Source organism: Eriocheir sinensis, unplaced genomic scaffold, assembly GCF_024679095.1.
Source record: "Eriocheir sinensis breed Jianghai 21 unplaced genomic scaffold, ASM2467909v1 Scaffold618, whole genome shotgun sequence".
Lineage (NCBI taxonomy): Eukaryota > Metazoa > Arthropoda > Malacostraca > Decapoda > Varunidae > Eriocheir > Eriocheir sinensis.
Window position 1 is genome coordinate 104683 of NW_026111963.1, and position 20318 is coordinate 125000.

The 20318-nt window shown below is 45.8% G+C and overlaps 2 protein-coding genes across 2 annotated transcripts in view; both read right to left on the reverse strand.

Annotated features, from left to right (window-relative positions):
- Positions 1-14033, reverse strand: part of LOC126993472 (uncharacterized) — a 33111-nt gene extending 19078 nt beyond the window's left edge. Inside the window, exon 1 of the mRNA XM_050852608.1 lies at positions 13288-14033. Coding sequence (XP_050708565.1) covers positions 13288-13835 — 548 coding nt within the window. The 5' untranslated portion in view covers positions 13836-14033. The remainder of the gene's footprint in view (positions 1-13287) is intronic.
- LOC126993470 (uncharacterized) overlaps positions 12331-20318 on the reverse strand; it is a 15209-nt gene continuing 7221 nt past the window's right edge. Inside the window, exons 2-3 of the mRNA XM_050852606.1 lie at positions 18699-19402; positions 12331-12585 (exon numbers count right to left, since the gene is read on the reverse strand). Coding sequence (XP_050708563.1) covers positions 18754-19402 — 649 coding nt within the window. The 3' untranslated portion in view covers positions 12331-12585; positions 18699-18753. The remainder of the gene's footprint in view (positions 12586-18698; positions 19403-20318) is intronic.

Genomic DNA, 20318 nt, shown 5'->3' on the forward strand with positions numbered 1-20318 from the left:
GAGTGACTTGGAGCGGCGCGGCGTATCTGAAGGTGTCGTGGCCACGGTACACCTCACGTTCCTTGACGGGGCGCGGAGGTTACAAGGTTGAAGGGCACGTGTCTTGGACAGGTGGACCGTGGCATCTTTTTCTTTCTTCAGGATACCTTTAGGAGACTTCCTTCAGTAGTGGTATTCATTTGTGCACAGCGAGCTGCTCCAACTGTTTGCTGGTGTCGTGTTGTGTTTCTTTACCGCGTCCTTTGCTGTCCCATTCTGTGGCTTCACTGTTCTCTCCGTTCGCCTTTCCAGCTCAGGACGAATGCTGTAGAGAGGGAAGCCATACCTGAAGTAGTCGTAGCCACAGTACAGTTCACGATCCTGACGAAAGTGTTCAGGTTCTGGAAGTTAAAGCGCACATTTATGAGCGGTGCTGGCTGTCTTTCCTTTCTTGAGGATCCCTGTGAGGTGTTGTGGCTCATTGATTTTGTTGGCTGAATCTGTTGCTTCCTCTGCTACTGTTTCTGAGCCTCTGTAGTTTGTTTATTGCTTCCTTTGCTGGTTCTTCCTGTGGCTCCACTGCTCTCTCCTTTAGGCTTTTCAGCTCAGGACGAATGCTGGAGAGAGGGACGCCATACTTGAAGTAGTCGTAGGCACACTACAGCTCACGAAGTTTGACGAAAGTGTTCAGGTTCTGGAAGTTGCACCTGATAGTTTTCTTGACCGGGTTTGAGATGCATCCCGCTGTTTGAAGCTGCTGATAAGGCATCTTTTTCCGGTGGGCCGGTAACGGCCTTGCTCCTGCTGGAAGGAGCGTCCCCAGCCGTGCCTCGGTGCCCGGAGGGCAGCTCATCGTATACCTCCTTTATTTTCTCTCTCTTGACCATGTGCAGAGTAATTACGAGAGTTTGAACCTCTTGCCATGGCTCTCCAATTGCGTGCAGTCTTTTTGTGAGACTGTTGTATCATCCACTGGCTTGTGGACCTTCTCTCTCTTCACCAAGTGGATTGTGATGATGAGAGTTTGACGCCTCTTGCCAGTGGCCTCCTTTCGCCTCTTTCTCACCACCCCATCAGCATCCAGCAGGTGTCGGAGGACTCCTCCACCACTGAGAGGCTGAGTAGCCTTCAGGCAGACCAGGGCCTGTTGCCCTGCATCGGCCTGGGCACCTGCGTTTTCGGTTTCCTCGACGATGTCGTCAGGTTCTCGGAGGCTGGGTGCCTGCCTGGCGAAGAGCCAGCCGAAGCACCGCAGCACCAAGACTTCTTCACTTGTTTTTGCTGAGTCATTTTAATGTAAATGAACAATCTTTAGCAGGAACGTGAAGGTCATCAACGTTGTCCTCTTCTGGGATGGCTTCTCCTCGTCGTGTGCCGCCTTGGCTACACCGACCACTGGCGGGGACGCTCAAATAGGCTGAGAGTGTAATCGCTGGGGCGATGGGACGTAATGCAGGTGACGAAATGTTGCTGGAAGTAGTGCGCCCATCCCACACCCACGCCCCTCATGCACCTCCTGCCACCCACACCAACCCACACAACCCACTCCCTCATCCCTGGCTGAATGTTTGCTACCAGTATTACGCCATGTGCGCCCATCCCACACCCACGCCCCTCATGCTCCTCCTGCCACCCACACCAACCCACGACCCACTCCTCATCACTTGCCAAATGATTGCAACAAGTATTACGCCCATGCTAATCCTGCCCCCGCGCCCTCCTGCCACCCCCACCACCCCACACCACCCCCGCCCTCATCCCTGGCCGAAGGATTGCTCCCAGTATTACGCCCATGCCAATCCTGCACCCACGCCCTCATGCTCCTAGCTCCTTCTACTCACACCAACCCTCATAATTCATCCCTCACCTTCACCTAAACCTGCCGGCGCTGCAACACACATCTCGTCACACCGAGAAGCTGCCGTGAGCCTGGACTGGCTGCATCGTGCCCACCTTACCCAATGAACCACTCGGCTGAAAAATTCTTGCCACACAACCCAGCAAGAACTTCGTATATTAATCTTACAAGAATAATAACGTCACACAAATATTTTTCCCTTATATTGATTATTGGCAATGAAGGGAGGCGTACAAAATATTTACAGTTACAAATATTTAGCTGCTGCAAATACGATTTCGGTAGTTTTTTTCTGTATTTTCACAGATGACGCGTTCAGTGGCGTGAGGTTTGTTAACTACTGATCGTCCTGCCTTGCCCTCCAGGAGCCTTGGTGATGGATTTGTCTCTTGTTAGCATTGAACTACAAATACACACACACACACACACACACACATGTTGTCACACACACACACACACACACACACACGTAACACGACCTCTCACTGCCACGTGCTGACTCTCTCTCTTTTTTTGTCTAGTCTTCTTTATTCCGCTTCACCCATCTTCTAATGTACTCCTGCTTATGATCATTCTTCCCAGTTTTAATTCGACGTTTTCATCTTTTTTTCCTTTTTCATCTTCCATCTTTTCTATTCAATGTTTTTTCCTTTCCTTTTTCCTCTTTTATTACTTTTTTCTCCTTATTTTTATTGTTTTCGCTTTTCTGACGGTCTTCGCTTAACATTCTGCTCACATTAAACTGTTTCCCATTGATTTTCCTTTTTTGCTTCTCCTTTTTCCTTCTTCCTCTTCCTCTTGTAGTTCCTTCTAATCCTCTCTTCTTCTTCCTCATTATCCTTCCTAATTTTGCTTTCTATCTTATCTTTTATTTTCTTCCATCTCATTTCTTTCTTAACCCTTCAAGCGGGCTAGATTTTGTTGCGCCTGGCCTGCCACGCAGGTATTTTCACTCAAAACACACCTCACTTCAACCTCAAGTATCTTCTCTTCTTACTGAGCTAACGTTGCTGAATGAGGTATCATTGTAAAGTCCTTTTCCTCAGCTGCCCTTTGACGTTAATTTACCATATAAGCATTGGTAGAACGAGTACAGAGTTTTGGAACTATGAAGACATATTATTATAGAGATACCCACCTCTATTGTTCTTATTTTCTATTATTTAGCAATAAAGCATCACTTTTTACAGCTTCTGTGTACTATACCCATATAAAGCTCAAATTTTGTATTATTGTAAAATCTGTGTTAGTATTACTCGCTACACTTAGCAATGAACCAAAATCCATGCTAGAATGTTGTACTTGCATTGTGTAACAAAGGAATGATAAAACAGAAAACAACACTACTAATATTTTGAGATTACAAAGGGTAAGTTTTACGGTTCGCTACATACTTATTGTTGTGCCTCTCACAACATTGTACACACTGGCTCAGGCGTTGCCAGGCTGCACCCTCCATGCCGAACGGCCACTGTATGACACATAACATTTGCATTTCATTTTTCTGCATCCAGCGTTTATTTATCATACCTATCACAAATATATACAGATAACATCATCGTGCATGTTAGAATGAAAAAAATGTTAGGACTGTATGTATCCGTGGTGGTGGTCTCTGTAGCGGTCCATACTTGTGGCGGAGCTGACTGGAGGGCGATAAGGCAGTCCTGACGGGCGTATATTTCTGACATATGTAGATCTTCATGTATGTTAGAATGAAAACCTTTCCCTTCAGAAATGTTGAGGAGCATCACCAGAAGCACTGCTTTACTGACAAAGCCATATCCATCACCATCACTACAGTAACTTAGAGTGGCATCGCTGTCACTACCAAGGATTGTGCTTGTGACAGTTTTATCTAACTCTGCTCAATTTCGCTTTCTTCCAAGGTTTCCTGAAGTTTTTTATTGGTGTTGAGGTCAAGGGGCCCCATCTTGAGGATGGATTTGACTGGAAGAGCGGAGCTGCGGGGTCTAGCGGACATCTTGTCAAAGCTAGCACAAGGCGTTAACTGACCACTGATAATGTAAGAGAGTGTTAGGCATTGTAGGAAAGAAAACGGCATGTTTACTGTACTTGACGACAAACCAACCAAATTGGCGGCGCTTTCATAAAATGCCATGTCCACTATTGTGGGACACCTGCGCGATGAGCCCACGCTCCGGCTGTCCACTATTGTGGACAGCCGCGCTTTAAGGTTAATTAATGTTGCCTTTACACTTTTTCTTTCGCATGTCTTTCTTTTCAATCCCCTCTTTTTCCTCCGCTTTCAGTCACTTCCTCTTCCTCTTCTTTTTGTACTTCCTTTCAGTCCTCACGCTCTGCTTCCTCCTCATTGTCCTACTCCAAATTTTCCTTTTAATCTTGTTTTTCTTCTGTTTGTTTTCCCATTCATTCTTAATTTGGTCTACATCTTTTCTTTTCCAACCCTCTTTCAGTTCCTCATTATCTCACTAAACTTTAACTCCCATATTCTTTTCTTTCATCTCCCTCTTACTCCTCCTCCCCATCCATGTTTTACTTATCCGTCTTTATATTTTGTTTTTCAGCCTCATTCGTATATTTCTCGCCTTTGTCTTCTCTCTCTTTATCGTCTCTGTCTGTTTTGTCTTATGTGTCTTTCTGTTTTATTGTTCTTGCCTTTCATCTTCCTCCTTCCTGTCATTTCACTTTTGTATATTATTTTTTTACTTCTACTTCCTCGTTTTGCTTTCCTGCGTTTTTACATTCTCATAATATTAATCTTCCCAATTTCTACCCATTTAAATACTCTCTTTTGTTTCTCTTCTTTCCCATCCGTGTTTAGTTTCTCCTTTTTATTGTTTTCTTCCAACTTTTTCTATTTCTTTTCATATCCTCTTACTTTTTCATATATTCTAAGTCTTATTTCGCCTCTTATCCCTTCTCCCTACTCTGCCTTGCTTTAATTCTTCCATCGCCTTCCTCGTAACTTCCTTTTTGTATCCTCTACGTTCTTTGAGTTATAATTCCTTGACATTTTTTCTTCCATTTCCTTCTTCCGTTTTCTTGTTCATCTTTTTGTTTCCTTTTTGCAAGTCTTGTTTTTACTTCATCTAATATTTTTTCCTTTCTTTTTTTCTCCGTCCTTCTTCGTTTCCTTCTTTTCTTCCTCTTATTCCTTCAAAACTCTCACTTATTCATACTTATTATTTCCATACTTCTCCTTCTCTTCTTTTTTTTCTGTTCACAAACTTTTCCTTCGAATTTGCATTCCGCTTTCATCATTTTCCTTCTATTTTTCCTCTTCTTTTGCATTTGTGGTGGTAGTTTCGGTGAGGGGAGGGGTTGTATGGTAGTTTATGGGTTGAAGTGCCTGCCATGATGGTGTTAATGGTAGTTATTCAAGTGGGTGATTAGTAGTGGTGGTAGGTGTTCGTTATAATGTTGTTGGGAGGTATGCTTATTTTGGGTCCAAGTGTACGGGTTTGATGTACCATGTTTCACTTTACCATTCTTCCATTGTGTGTGTGTGTGTGTGTGTGTGTGTGTGTGTGTGTGTGTTTGTGTGTGTGTGTGTGTGTGTGTGTGTGTGTGTGTGTGTGTGTGTGTGTGTGTGTGTGTGTGTGTGTGTGTGTGTGTAAATCTGTGGCCTGATCATGTTTTCCTTTTAGTGTCACATTTTTGCACAGCTCTCCTCCGCCCTGCCCTTCTCGTGGCCTGACAGCCAATCACACAGCAGAGCTGCGTGTGGAATGCCAGGTTCCACTTCCTGCAAATTCGTCAATTTTATCTGTGTTTTATGCATAAAAGGTGATGATACCAATAATGTACTATGTGGACGTATTTTTTATTATTCTTTCATTTGATTTTGTTCGACTTTGATTAAATCAGTCAGTGAAGAATTAGAACCCAGACTGGTGTGTTGACATCATCATGATGAGAGAGTTTTGTGGGAAGCTTTATGGTAATGGAAAATTTTGTTAGCAAAATTTTGACATTTTGATCTATTGATGAAGGAGTTATTGGCAAGTCGGAGAACAGATTTGGCACGATTCTTGGCATAAATGTGAAGACCATTATTAGCAAAAGTTCTAAGGCTCCTGCACCTTCTGTGAGCTACCTCAATCGTTGATAGCACGCGAACAAGCGTGACTGAACCAGGAGTTTTGCAATGATAAATGAATAACGCGGAATGTGAGGCTCCATCCCGATCTCACCTCCGTCACGCTCTGGGCACGCGTCTCAGACCTGGAAGCTATAATCATTCCGCAGAGAATGAGAGACAAAATAAAACTCAGGTCATCACACTGAGCTGAAGCATACTGGCAAGAGCATTCTAATACCTTTCATTTAAATATAGTTTTAAAACAGTTGGTCGTTCAGACAACTCCTTACATAACGTTTCTTGTTCTGAGGTGCAACACGACCCCACTATCCCTGCCTAAGGTTTTTTGTAAGACAATATTTTCTATTTTTTCATTTGAAATATAAGATAAGAAATGTAAGCACACACATGCGTCCAAACACTCCCCACAGATGCGACACTCTTGAACAATTTGTTCCGTAGAAGTGGCACCGTTCCATGGGATGCGTTCCTCTGCATGGTGATTTTAGTCAGCTGGCGAGCCGTTCCTCTCAGTGTGTTTGTGGTGCTTCTTGGCACTCCTCAGTCTCTGTTATCACCAGTCAGCGACAGTTACTGTTCAGCGGGTGTTGAGAAATGCACCCGGAATGTACGTCACCTGTACGTCGCTGAACATTTGAGTTTGATCACGACGCTGTGTACTCGCCCGGTGCTCACAGAAACTCGCCACCACTCGGCTTTGCGCCTCTCTTGGCACGACTTCTGCTGCGGGAGTTGGTGCCCCGATGTGTCTGTCCCTCGTAGAAATGCCTTGTTTCGTATCTGGGCGGGACGTGGCTGCTGGCGTTGTGCTGGCGGTGCTGTGAGTGGCGGCTGTTGGTGTAGTTGTGTGCAGCATACCAGCCACTGTTTTGCTGGAAGGAGTCGTTCCTCCGCTGTGTCGGCCTCTCGAGGTGCCGAGGTGCGCCACGCAGCGAGTTAGAGGCGGATCTAACGGGCTGCTGGTGAGGCCTCGAGGTAAAGTTGGGAGGCTGAGTGACTTGGAACGGCGCGGCGTATCTGAAGGTGTCGTGGCCACGGTACACCTCACGTTCCTTAACGGGGGCGCGGAGGTTACCAAGGTTGAAGCGCACATGTCCTGGACAGGTGGACCGTGGCATCTTTTCTTTCTTCAGGATACCTTTAGGAGACTTCCCTTCAGTAGTGGTATTCATTTGTGCACAGCGAGCTGCTCCAACTGTTTGCTGGTGTCGTGTGTTATGTTTCTTTACCGCGTCCTTTGCTGACCCTTTCTGTGGCTTCACAGTTCTTTCCTTTCGCCTTTCCAGCTCAGGACGAATGCTGGAGAGAGGGAAGCCATACCTGAAGTAGTCGTAGCCACAATACAGTTCACGATCCTTGACGAAAGTGTTCAGGTTCTGGAAGTTAAAGCGCACACATTTATGAGCGGTGCTGGCCGTCTTTCCTTTCTTGAGGATCCCTGTGAGGTGTTGTGGCTCATTGATTTTGTTGGCTGAATCTGTTGCTTCCTCTGTTACTGTTTTCTGAGCCTCTGGTTTGTTTACTGCTTCCTTTGCTGGCTCTTCCTGTGGCTCCACTGCTCTCTCCTTTAGGCTTTTCAGCTCAGGACGAATGCTGGAGAGAGGGAAGCCATACTTGCAGTAGTCGTAGGCACAGTACAGCTCACGAATTTTGACGAAAGTGTTCAGGTTTTGGAAGTTGAACCTGATAGTTTTCTTGACCGGTGTTTGAGATGCATCCCGCTGTTTGAAGCTGCTGATAAGGGCCATCTTTTCCGGTGGGCCGGTAACGGCCTTGCTCCTGCTGGAAGGAGCGTCCCCAGCCGTGCCTTGGTGCCCGGAGGGGAGCTCATCGTATACCTCCTTTATTTTCTCTCTCTTGACCATGTGCAGAGTAATTACGAGTTTGAACCCTCTTGCCATGGCTCTCCAATTGCGTGCAGTCTTTTTTGTGCGACTGTTGTATCATCCACTGGCTTGTGGACCTTCTCTCTCTTCACCAAGTGGATTGTGATGATGAGTCTGACGCCTCCTGCCAGTGGCCTCCTTTCGCCCTTCCCCACCACCCCATCAGCATCCAGCAGTGTGTCGGAGGGATCTCCTCCTCCACCACTGAGAGGCTGAGCAGCCTTCTTCAGGCAGACCAGGGCCTGTTGCCCTGCATCGGCCTGGGCACCCGCGTTTTCGGTTTCCTCGACGATGTCGTCAGGTTCCTCGGAGGGCTGCGGCGCTTCCGCCTGGCGAAGAGCCAGCCGAAGCACCCGCAGCACCAAGACTTCTTCACTTGTTTTTGCTGAGTCATTTTAATGTAAATGAACAATCTTTAGCAGGAAAGAAGATTACCAACGTTGTCCTCTTCTGGGATGGCTTCTCCTCGTCGTGTGCCGCCTTGGCTACACCGACCACTGGCAGGGACGCTCAAAGAAAGGCTGAGAGTGTAACGCTGGGGCGATGGGACGTAATGCAGGTGACGAAATGTTGCTGGAAATAGTGCGCCCATCCCACACCCACGCCCTCATGCTCCTCCTGCCACCCACACCAACCCACACAACCCACTCCCTCATCCTGGCCGAATGATTGCTACCAGTATTACGCCCATGCCATCCACACCCACGCCCTCATGCCACCACCAACCACAACCCACACTCCTCATCCCTGGCCGAATGATTGAATAATACCAGTGTGCGCACATTCAAATCCGCCCCCACGCCCTCATGCCACCCACCAACCCACAGCCACTCCTCATCCCTGGCCGAATGATTGCAACAAGTATTACGCCCATGCCAATCCCGCCCCCACGCCCTCATGCCACCCACACCAACCCACACAACCCACTCCCTCATCCCTGGCCGAATGATTGCAACAAGTATTACGCCCATGCCAACCCCACCCACGCCCTCATGCTCCTAGCTCCTTCTACTCACACCAACCCTCATAATTCATCCCCTCACCTTCACCTAAACCTGCCGGCGCCAACACACATCTCGTCACACTGAGAAGCTGCCGTGAGCTGGGACTGGCCGCATCGTGCCCACCTTACCCAATGAAACACTCGGCCGAAAATTCTTGCCACAAGCCCAGCAAGAACTTCGTATTATTAATCTTACAAGAATAATAACATGTCACACAAATATAGTTCCCTTTTATTGAGTATTGGCAATTAAGGTAGTAGTACAAAATATTTACAGTTACAAATATTTAGCTGCTGCAACAATACGATTTCTCAGGTAGTTTTTCTTCTGAATCTTCACAGATGACGCGTTCAGCGTGAGGCTTTGTTAACTACTGGATCGTCCCTTGCCCTCCAGGAGCCTTTGTGATTGATTTTCCTATTGTTAGAATTGAAATAAACACACACACACACACACACACACACACACCCACACACACACACACACACACACACACACACACACACACACACACACCCCCCAACCACTCACTCCCCGCCTATCGCTGACTCTCTCTCTCTCTCTCTCTCTCTCTCTCTCTCTCTCTCTCTCTCTCTCTCTCTCTCTCTCTCTCTCTCTCTCTCTCTCTCTCTCTCTCTCTCTCTCTCTCTCTCTCTCTCTCTCTCTCTCTCTCTCTCTCTCTCTCTCTCTCTCTCTCTCTCATCTTTTTTTGTCTAGTCTGCTTTTATTCCGCTCACCCATCTTCTAATTTACTCCTGCTTGATCAATCTCTCCCAGTTTTAATTCTACGTTTTCATCTTTTTTTCCTTTTCATCTTCCACTCTTTTCTATTCAATGTTTTTTCCTTTCCTTTTTCCTCTTTTTATTACTTTTTTTTCTTATTTTTATTGTTTTCGTTTTTCTGACGGTCTTTGCATATCATTCTGCTCAAATTAAACTGTTTCCCATTGATTTTCCTTTTTGATTCTCCGTTTTTCTTCCTTCTTCCTCTTCTATTCCTTCCAGTTCTCACTCTTCTTCTTCTTCTTTATCCTCTTCCTAATTTTGCTTTTATCTGTTCTTTTATCTTCCTTTTCATTTCTTTCTTAATTTTCCTTTAACACTTTTCTCTCCCTTCCTTCTTCTCTTCTCCTTCTACCCCTCTGCACTTTCTTTCTTCCTCATTATCCTAAACTTTGCTTTTTATCTCATATCTTTTTTTTCCATCTCAATCTCCTCTTTCTCCTCATCTTTCAATCACTTCCTCTTCCTCTTCCTCTTCAATCACTTCCTCTTCCTCTTCTACTTTCTTCCAGACCTCACGCTCTTCCTTCTCATTATCGTACTCCAAATTTTCCTTTGAATCTTGTTTTTCATCTTCTGTTTATGTTGCCTTTCATTTTTTCTTAATCTTCTCAATCTCCTCTTTCTCCTCCTCTTTCAATCACTTCCTCTTCCTCTTCCTCTTCCATTTCTTCCAGTCGTCACGCTTCTGCTACCTCATTATACTTCAAATTTTGCTTCTAATCTTTTTTTTCCTGCCTTCCTCTCATTCTAAATTTGGCTCATCCATATTCTTTCCTTTCATCTCTCCTCTTTACTCCTCCTCCCCATCCATGTTTTACTTATCCTTCTTTTTATTTTGTTTTTCAGCCTTATTCGTATATTTTTTATCCTTCTTCTCTCTGTTTATCGTCTCTGTCTGTTTTGTCTTATTTGTCTTTCTGTTTTTATTGTTCTTGCCTTTCATCTTCCTCCTTCCTGTCATTTCACTTTTGTATATTATTTTTTTTACTTTTACTTCCTCGTTTTGCTTTCCTGCGTTTTTACATTCTCATAATATTAATCTTCCCAATTTCTACCCATTTAAATACTCTCTTTTGTTTCTCTTCTTTCCCATTCGTGTTTATTTTTTCCTCCTTTTTTATTGTTTTCTTCCAACTTTTTATATTTCTTTTCATATCCTCTTACTTTTTCATATATTCTAAGTCTTATTTCGCCTCTTATCCCTTCTCCCTACTCTGCCTTGCTTTAATTCTTCCATCGCCTTCCTCGTAACTTCCTTTTTGTATCCTCTACGTTCTTTGAGTTATAATTCCTTGACATTTTTTCTTACATTTCCTTCTTCCGTTTTCTTGTTCATCTTTTTGTTTCCTTTTTGCAAGTCTTGTTTTTACTTCATCTAATATTTTTTCCTTGCTTTTTTTTTTCTTCGTCCTTCTTCTTTTGCTTCTTTTCTTCCTGTTACTCCTTCAAAACTCTCACTTACTCATACTTATTATTTCCATATTACTCCTTCTCCTCCTTTTTCCTGCCCACAAACTTTTCCTTCGATTTTGCATTCCGCTTTCATCATTTTCCTCCTATTCTCTTCCTTTTCTTCTGCAGTGGTGATGCCGGGAAGAAGGGGGGAGGGGGGCGGATATGGTAGTCCTGGTGGTTGAAGTGCCTGCCATGATGGTGTTAATGGTCGTTATTCAAGTGCTGGGTGATTAGTAGTGGTGGTAGCGGCAGTGTTCCTGATAGTGTTATTAGTTGGAATGCTTATTTTGAGTTTAGGTCTACGGGTTTGTTATACCATGTTTCAGTTACTATTCTTCCATTGTGTGTGTTTGTGTGTGTGTGTGTGTGTGTGTGTGTGTGTGTGTGTGTGTGTGTGTGTGTAAAATTCACCGTGGCCTGATCGCGTCTTCCTTTTAGTGTCACATTTTTGCACAGCTCTCCTCCGCCCCGCCCTTCTCGTGGCCTGACAGCCAATCACACAGCAGAGCCGCGTGTGGGATGCCAGGCTCCACTTCCCGTAAAATTCGTCAATTTGATCTGTGTTTTCCATGCATAAAAAGGTCGAAGATACATAAGTGTGTACCATGTGGACGTATTTTTTTTTTTTTTCATTTGATTTTGTTCGACTTTGATTAAATCCAGTCAGTGAAGAATTAGAACGGCCAGACTGGTGTGTTGACATCGTTACTTGATGAGAGAGAGAGAGTTTTTTGGGAGCTATTTTCAGGTAAATGGAAACAATTTTGTTAGCAAAATTTCAATATTTTGATTTATTGATGAAGGAGTTATTGGCAAGTCGGAGAACAGATTTGGCACGATTCTTGGCATAAATGTGAAGACCATTTTTAGCAAAAGTTCTAAGGCTCCTGCACCTTCTGTGAGCTGCCTCAATCGTTGATAGCACGCGAACAAGCGTGACTGAACCAGGGAGTTTTGCCATGATAAATGAATAACGCGGAATGTGTGGCTCCATCCCGATCTCACCTCCGTCACGCTCTGGGCACGCGTCTCAGACCTGGAAGCTATAATCATTCCGCAGAGAACGAGAGACAAAATAAAACTCAGGTCATCACACTGACTTGAAGCATACAGGCAAGAGCATTCTAATACCTTTCATTTAAATATAGTTTTAAAACAGTTGGTCGTTCAGACAACTCTTTACATAACGTTTCTTGTTCTGAGGTGCAACACGACCCCACTATCCCTGCCTAAGGTTTTTTGTAAGACAATATTTTCAATTTTTTCATTTGAAATATAAGATAAGAAATGTTACCACACACATGCGTCCAAACACTCCCCACAGATGCCACACTCTTGAACAATTTGTTCCGTAGAAGTGGCACCGTTCCATGGGATGCGTTCCTCTGCATGGTGATTTTAGTCAGCTGGCGAGCCGTTCCTCTCAGTGTGATTGTGGTGCTTCTTGGCACTCCTCAGTCTCTGTTATCACCAGTCAGCGACAGTTACTGTTCAGCGGGTGTTGAGAAATGCACCCGGAATGTACGTCACCTGTACGTCGCTGAACATTTGAGTTTGATCACGACGCTGTGTACTCGCCCGGTGCTCACAGAAACTCGCCACCACTCGGCTTTGCGCCTCTCTTGGCACGACTTCTGCTGCGGGAGTTGGTGCCCCGATGTGTCTGTTCCTCGTAGAAATGCCTTGTTTCGTATCTGGGCGGGACGTGGCTGCTGGCGCTGTGCTGGCGGTGCTGTGAGTGGCGGCTGTTGGTGTAGTTGTGTGCAGCATACCAGCCACTGTTTTGCTGGAAGGAGTCGTTCCTCCGCTCTGTCGGCCTCGCGAGGTGCCGAGGTGCGCCACGCAGCGAGTTAGAGGCGGATCTAACGGGCTGCTGGTGAGGCCTCGAGGTAAAGTTGGGAGGCTGAGTGACTTGGAGCGGCGCGGCGTATCTGAAGGTGTCGTGGCCACGGTACACCTACGTTCATAACGGGGGCGCGGAGGTTACCAAGGTTGAAGCGCACATGTCCTGGACAGGTGGACCGTGGCATCTTTTCTTTCTTCAGGATACCTTTAGGAGACTTCCCTTCAGTAGTGGTATTCATTTGTGCACAGCGAGCTGCTCCAACTGTTTGCTGGTGTCGTGTGTTGTGTTTCTTTACCGCGTCCTTTGCTGACCCTTTCTGTGGCTTCACTGTTCTTTCCTTTCGCCTTTCCAGCTCAGGACGAATGCTGGAGAGAGGGAAGCCATACCTGAAGTAGTCGTAGCCACAATACAGTTCACGATCCTTGACGAAAGTGTTCAGGTTCTGGAAGTTAAAGCGCACACATTTATGAGCGGTGCTGGCCGTCTTTCCTTTCTTGAGGATCCCTGTGAGATGTTGTGGCTCATTGATTTTGTTGTCTGCATCTGTTGCTTCCTCTGCTACTGTTTTCTGAGCCTCTGGCAGTTTGTCTACTGCTTCCTTTGGTGGCTCTTCCTGTGGCTCCACTGCTCTCTCCTTTAAGCTTTTCAGCTCAGGACGAATGCTGGAGAGAGGGAAGCCATATTTGAAGTAGTCGTAGGCACAGTACAGCTCACGAATTTTGACGAAAGTGTTCAGGTTTTGGAAGTTGAACCTGATCATTTTCTTGACCGGTGTTTGAGATGCGTCCCGCTGTTTGAAGCTGCTGATAAGGGGCATCTTTTCCGGTGAGCCGGTAACGGCCTTGCTCCTGCTGGAAGGAGCGTCCCCAGCCGTGCCTTGGTGCTTTAAGGGGAGCTCATCGTATACCTCCTTTATTTTCTCTCTCTTGACCATGTGCAGAGTAATTACGAGAGTTTGAACCCTCTTGCCATGGCTCTCCAATTGCGTGCAGTCTTTTTGTGCGACTGTTGTATCATCCACTGGCTTCTGGACCTTCTCTCTCTTCACCAAGTGGATTGTGATGATGAGAGTCTGACGCCTCCTGCCAGTGGCCTCCTTTTCGCCCTTCCCCACCACCCCATCAGCATCCAGCAGTGTGTCGGAGGGGATCTCCTCCTCCACTACTGCGAGAGGCTGAGCAGCCTTCTTCAGGCAGACCAGGGCCTGTTGCCCTGCATCGGCCTGGGCACCCGCGTTTTCGGTTTCCTCGACGATGTCGTCAGGTTCCTCGGAGGGCTGCGGCGCTTCCGCCTGGCGAAGAGCCAGCCAAGCACCCACAGCACCAAGACTTCTTCACTTGTTTTTGCTGAGTCATTTTAATGTAAATGAACATTCTTTAGCAGGAACGTGCAGGTCATCAACGTTGTCCTCTTCTGGGATGGCTTCTCCTCGTCGTGTTCCGCCTTGGCTACACCGACCACTGGCAGGACGCTCAAAGAAAAGGCTGAGAGTGTAACGCTGGGGCGATGGGACGTAATGCAGGTGACGAAATGTTGCTGGAAGTAGTGCGCCCATCCACGCCCACGCCCTCATGCTCCTCCTGCCACCCACCAACCCACACAACCCACTCCCTCATCCCTGGCCGAATGATTGCTACCAGTATTACGCCCATGCCAACCCCACACCCACGCCCTCATGCCACCAACACCAACCCACACAACCCACTCCCTCATCCCTGGCCGAATGTTTGCAACAAGTATTACGCCATGTCCATACCACCCACGCCCTCATGCTCCTCCTGCCACCCACCAACCCACGACCCACTCCCTCATCCCTGGCCGAATGATTGCAACAAGTATTACGCCCATGCCAACCCCGCACCCACGCCCTCATGCTCCTAGCTCCTTCTACTCACACCAAGCCTCATAATTCATCCCCTCACCTTCACCTAAACCTGCCGGCGCCGCAACACACATCTCGTCACACCGAGAAGCCGCCGTGAGCTGGGACTGGCCGCATCATGCCCACCTTACCCAATGAACCACTCGGCCGAAAATTCTTGCCACAAGCCCAGCAAGAACTTCGTATTATTAATCTTACAAGAATAATAACATGTCACACAAATATATTTCCCTTATATTGATTATTGGCAATGAAGGGAGGCGTACAAAATATTTACAGTTACAAATATTTAGCTGCTGCAACAATACGATTTCTCGGGTAGTTTTTTTCTTCTGAATTTTCACAGATGACGCGTTCAGCGGCGTGAGGCTTTGTTAACTACTGGATCGTCACGCCTTGCCCTCCAGGAGCCTTGGTGATGGATTTGTCTCTTGTTAGCATTGAACTACAAATACACACACACACACACACACACACACACACACACACACACACACACACACACACACACACACACACACACACACACACACACACACACAAAACACCACTCTCTCTCTCTCTCTCTCTCTCTCTCTCTCTCTCTCTCTCTCTCTCTCTCTCTCTCTCTCTCTCTCTCTCTCTCTCTCTCTCTCTCTCTCTCTCTCTCTCTCTCTCTCTCTCTCTCTCTCTCTCTCTCTTCTTTTTTTGTCTAGTCTGCTTTTATTCCGCTCACCCATCTTCTAATTTACTCCTGCTTATGATCATTCTCTCCCAGTTTTAATTCTACGTTTTCATCTTTTTTTTCCTTTTTCATCTTCCACTCTTTTCTATTCATTGTTTTTTCCTTTCCATTTTTCCTCTTTCCTTTTTTTTCCTTTTTTATTTTTTTCATTTTTCTGACGGTCTTTGCAATACTTTCTGCTCATTAAACTGTTTCCCATTGATTTTCCTTTTTGATTCTCCTTTTCCTTCTTCCTTTTCCTCTTCCTTTTTCCAGTCCTCTGTTCTACTTCCTCATTATCCTATTCCAATTTTTCCTTTTTAATTAATCTTTTTTCTTCTCTTCCTTTCATTTCTTTTTTATTTTCCTTTAACACTTTTCTCTCCCACCGTCAACCTTCTCAATCTCCAGTTCAATCACTTCCTTCCTCTTCTACTTCCTTCTAATCCTCCTCTCTTCTTCTTCCTCATTATCCTCTCCAACTTTGCTTTTATCTCATCTTTTTTTCTTCCATCTCAATCTCCTCTTTCTCCTCATCTTTCAATCACTTCCTCTTCCTCTTCCTCTTCTACTTTCTTCCAGACCTCACGCTCTTCCTTCTCATTATCGTACTCCAAATTTTGCTTTGAATCTTTTTTTCATCCCTTTAATTTTTTTTTTTATGTTGCTTTTACACATTTTTTTTCTCGCACGTCAATCTTCTCAATCTCCTCTTTCTCCTCCTCTTTCAATCACTTCCTCTTCCTCTTCCTCTTCTACTTTCTTCCAGTCGTCACGCTCTTCTGCTATCTCATTATCTTACTCCAAATTTTGCTTTTAATCTTTTTTTTTTTTCCTGCCTACCCTCTCATTCTTAATTTGGCTCATCTTTTCTCCCCTTGCGGCCATTCTCTCAACCCCTCTTTTACTTCCTCATTATCTCAATCTAAATTTTGTCATCCATTTTCTTTCCTTTCATCTCTTCCTCTTCTCCTCCCCATCCGTGTTTTACTTATCCTTCCTTTTATTTTGTTTTTCAGCCTTATTCGTATATTTTTATCCTTCTTCTTTCTCTTTTTCGTACCGTCTGTTTTGTCTTTTTTGTCTTTCCATTTTATTGTTCTTGCCTTTCATCTTCCTCCTTCCTGTCATTTCACTTTTGTATATTATTTTTTTTACTTCTGCTTCCTCGTTTTGCTTTCCTGCGTTTTTACATTCTCATAATATTAATCTTCCCAATTTCTACCCATTTAAATACTCTCTTTTGTTTCTCTTCTTTCCCATTCGTGTTTATCTTTTCCTCCTTTTTATTGTTTTCTTCCAACTTTTTCTGTTTCTTTTCATATCCTCTTACTTTTTCATATATTCTAAGTCTTATTTCGCCTCTTATCCCTTCTCCCTACTCTGCCTTGCTTTAATTCTTCCATCGCCTTCCTCGTGACTTCCTTTTTGTATCCTCTACGTTCTTTTAGTTATAATTCCTTGACATTTTTTCTTCCACTTCCTTGTTCCGTTTTCTTGTTCATCATTTTGTTTCCTTTTTGAAAGTCTTGTTTTTACTTCATCTAATATTTTTTCCTTTCTTTTTTTTCTTCGTCCTTCTTGTTTTCCTTCTTTTCTTCCTCTTATTCCTTCAAAACTCTCACTTACTCATACTTATTATTTCCATACTTCTCCTTCTCTTCTTTTTTTTCTGTTCACAAACTTTTCCTTCGAATTTGCATTCCGCTTTCATCATTTTCCTTCTATTTTCCTTCTTCTTCTGCAGTGGTGATGCCGGTGAGAGGGGGGGGTGGTAGGGTAGTTCTTGCGGTTGAAGTGCCTGCCTTGATGGTGTTAATGGTCTTTATTCTAGTGGTGGGTGATTAGTAGTGGTGGTAGCTGCAGTGTTCCTGATAGTGTTATTAGTTGGAATGCTTATTTTGAGTTTATGTCTACGGGTTTGTTATACCATGTTTCAGTTACTATTCTTCGATTGTGTGTGTTTGTGTGTGTGTGTGTGTGTGTGTGTGTGTGTGTGTGTGTGTGTGTGTGTGTGTGTGTGTGTGTGTGTGTGTGTGTGTGTGTGTGTGTGTGTGTGTGTGTGTGTGTGTGTGTAAAATTCACCGTGGCCTGATCGCGTTTTCCTTTTAGTGTAACATTGTTGCACATCTCTCCTCCGACCCGAACTTCTCGTGGCCTGACAGACAATCACACAGCAGAGACGAGTGTTGGATGCCATGTTCCACTTCTCGTAAAATTCGTAAGTTATATCTGTGTTTTACATGCATAAAAAGGTCGAAGATACATAAGTGTGTACCATGTGGACGTATTTTTTTTTTTTTTCATTTGATTTTGTTCGACTTTGATTAAATCCAGTCAGTGAAAATAGAACGGCCAGACTGGTGTGTTGACATCGTCATGATGAGAGAGAGAGAGAGAGAGAGAGAGAGAGAGTTTTTTGGGAGCTATTTTCAGGTAAATGGAAACAATTTTGTTAGCAAAATTTCAATATTTTGATTTATTGATGAAGGAGTTATTGGCAAGTCGGAGAACAGATTTGGCACGATTCTTGGCATAAATGTGAAGACCATTTTTAGCAAAACTTCTAGGGCTCCTGCACCTTCTGTGAGCTGCCTCAATCGTTGATAGCACGCGAACAAGCGTGACTGAACCAGGGAGTTTTGCCATGATAAATGAATAACGCGGAATGTGTGGCTCCATCCCGATCTCACCTCCGTCACGCTCTGGGCACGCGTCTCAGACCTGGAAGCTATAATCATTCCGCAGAGAATGAGAGACAAAATAAAACTCAGGTCATCACACTGAGCTGAAGCATACTGGCAAGAGCATTCTAATACCTTTCATTTAAATATAGTTTTAAAACAGGTGGTCGTTCAGACAACTCCTTACATAACGTTTCTTGTTCTGAGGTGCACGACCCCACTATCCCTGCCTAAGGTTTTTGTAAGACAATATTTTCAATTTTTCATTTGAAATATAAGATAAAAATGTTAGCACACACATGCGTCCAAACACTCCCCACAGATGCGACACTCTTGAACAATTTGTTCCGTAGAAATGGCACCGTTCCATGGGATGCGTTCCTCTGCATGGTGATTTTAGTCAGCTGGCGAGCCGTTCCTCTCAGTGTGATTGTGGTGCTTCTTGGCACTCCTCAGTCTCTGTTATCACCAGTCAGCGACAGTTACTGTTCAGCGGGTGTTGACAAATGCACCCGGAATGTACGTCACCTGTACGTCGCTGAACATTTGAGTTTGATCACGACGCTGTGTACTCGCCCGGTGCTCACAGAAACTCGCCACCACTCGGCTTTGCGCCTCTCTTGGCACGACTTCTGCTGCGGGAGTTGGTGCCCCGATGTGTCTGTCCCTCGTAGAAATGCCTTGTTTCGTATCTGGGCGGGACGTGGCTGCTGGCGTTGTGCTGGCGGTGCTGTGAGTGGCGGCTGTTGGTGTAGTTGTGTGCAGCATACCAGCCACTGTTTTGCTGGAAGGAGTCGTTGCTCCGCTGTGCCGGCCTCGCGAGGTGCCGAGGTGCGCCACGCAGCGAGTTAGAGGCGGATCTAACGGGCTGCTGGTGAGGCCTCGAGGTAAAGTTGGGAGGCTGAGTGACTTGGAGCGGCGCGGCGTATCTGAAGGTGTCGTGGCCACGGTACACCTCACGTTCCTTAACGGGGGCGCGGAGGTTACCAAGGTTGAAGCACACATGTCCTGGACAGGTGGACCGTGGCATCTTTTCTTTCTTCAGGATACCTTTAGGAGACTTCCCTTCAGTAGTGGTATTCATTTGTGCACAGCGAGCTGCTCCAACTGTTTGCTGGTGTCGTGTGTTGTGTTTCTTTACCGCGTCCTTTGCTGACCCTTTCTGTGGCTTCACTGTTCTTTCCTTTCGCCTTTCCAGCTCAGGACGAATGCTGGAGAGAGGGAAGCCATACCTGAAGTAGTCGTAGCCACAATACAGCTCACGATCCTTGACGAAAGTGTTCAGGTTCTGGAAGTTAAAGCGCACACATTTATGAGCGGTGCTGGCCGTCTTTCCTTTCTTGAGGATCCCTGTGAGGTGTTGTGGCTCATTGATTTTGTTGTCTGAATCTGTTGCTTCCTCTGTTACTGTTTTCTGAGCCTCTGGCAGTTTGTTTACCGCTTCCTTTGGTGGCTCTTCCTGTGGCTCCACTGCTCTCTCCTTTAAGCTTTTCAGCTCAGGACGAATGCTGGAGAGGGAAGCCATACTTGCAGTAGTCGTAGGCACAGTACAGCTCACGAATTTTGACGAAAGTGTTCAGGTTTTGGAAGTTGAACCTGATCATTTTCTTGACCGGTGTTTGAGATGCGTCCCGCTGTTTGAAGCTGCTGATAAGGGGCATCTTTTCCGGTGGGCCGGTAACGGCCTTGCTCCTGCTGGAAGGAGCGTCCCCAGCAGTGCCTCGGTGCCCGGAGGGGAGCTCATCGTATACCTCCTTTAGTTTCTCTCTCTTGACCATGTGCAGAGTAATTACGAGAGTTTGAACCCTCTTGCCATGGCTCTCCAATTGCGTGCAGTCTTTTGTGCGACTGTTGTATCATCCACTGGCTGGACCTTCTCTCTCTTCACCAAGTGGATTGTGATGATGAGAGTCTGACGCCTCCTGCCAGTGGCCTCCTTTTCGCCCTTCCCCACCACCCCATCAGCATCCAGCAAGGTGTCGGAGGGGATCTCCTCCTCCACCACTGAGAGAGGCTGAGCAGCCTTCTTCAGGCAGACCAGGGCCTGTGGCCCAGCATCGGCCTGGGCACCCGCGTTTTCGGTTTCCTCGACGATGTCGTCAGGTTCCTCGGAGGGGCTGCGGCGCTTCCGCCTGGCGAAGAGCCAGC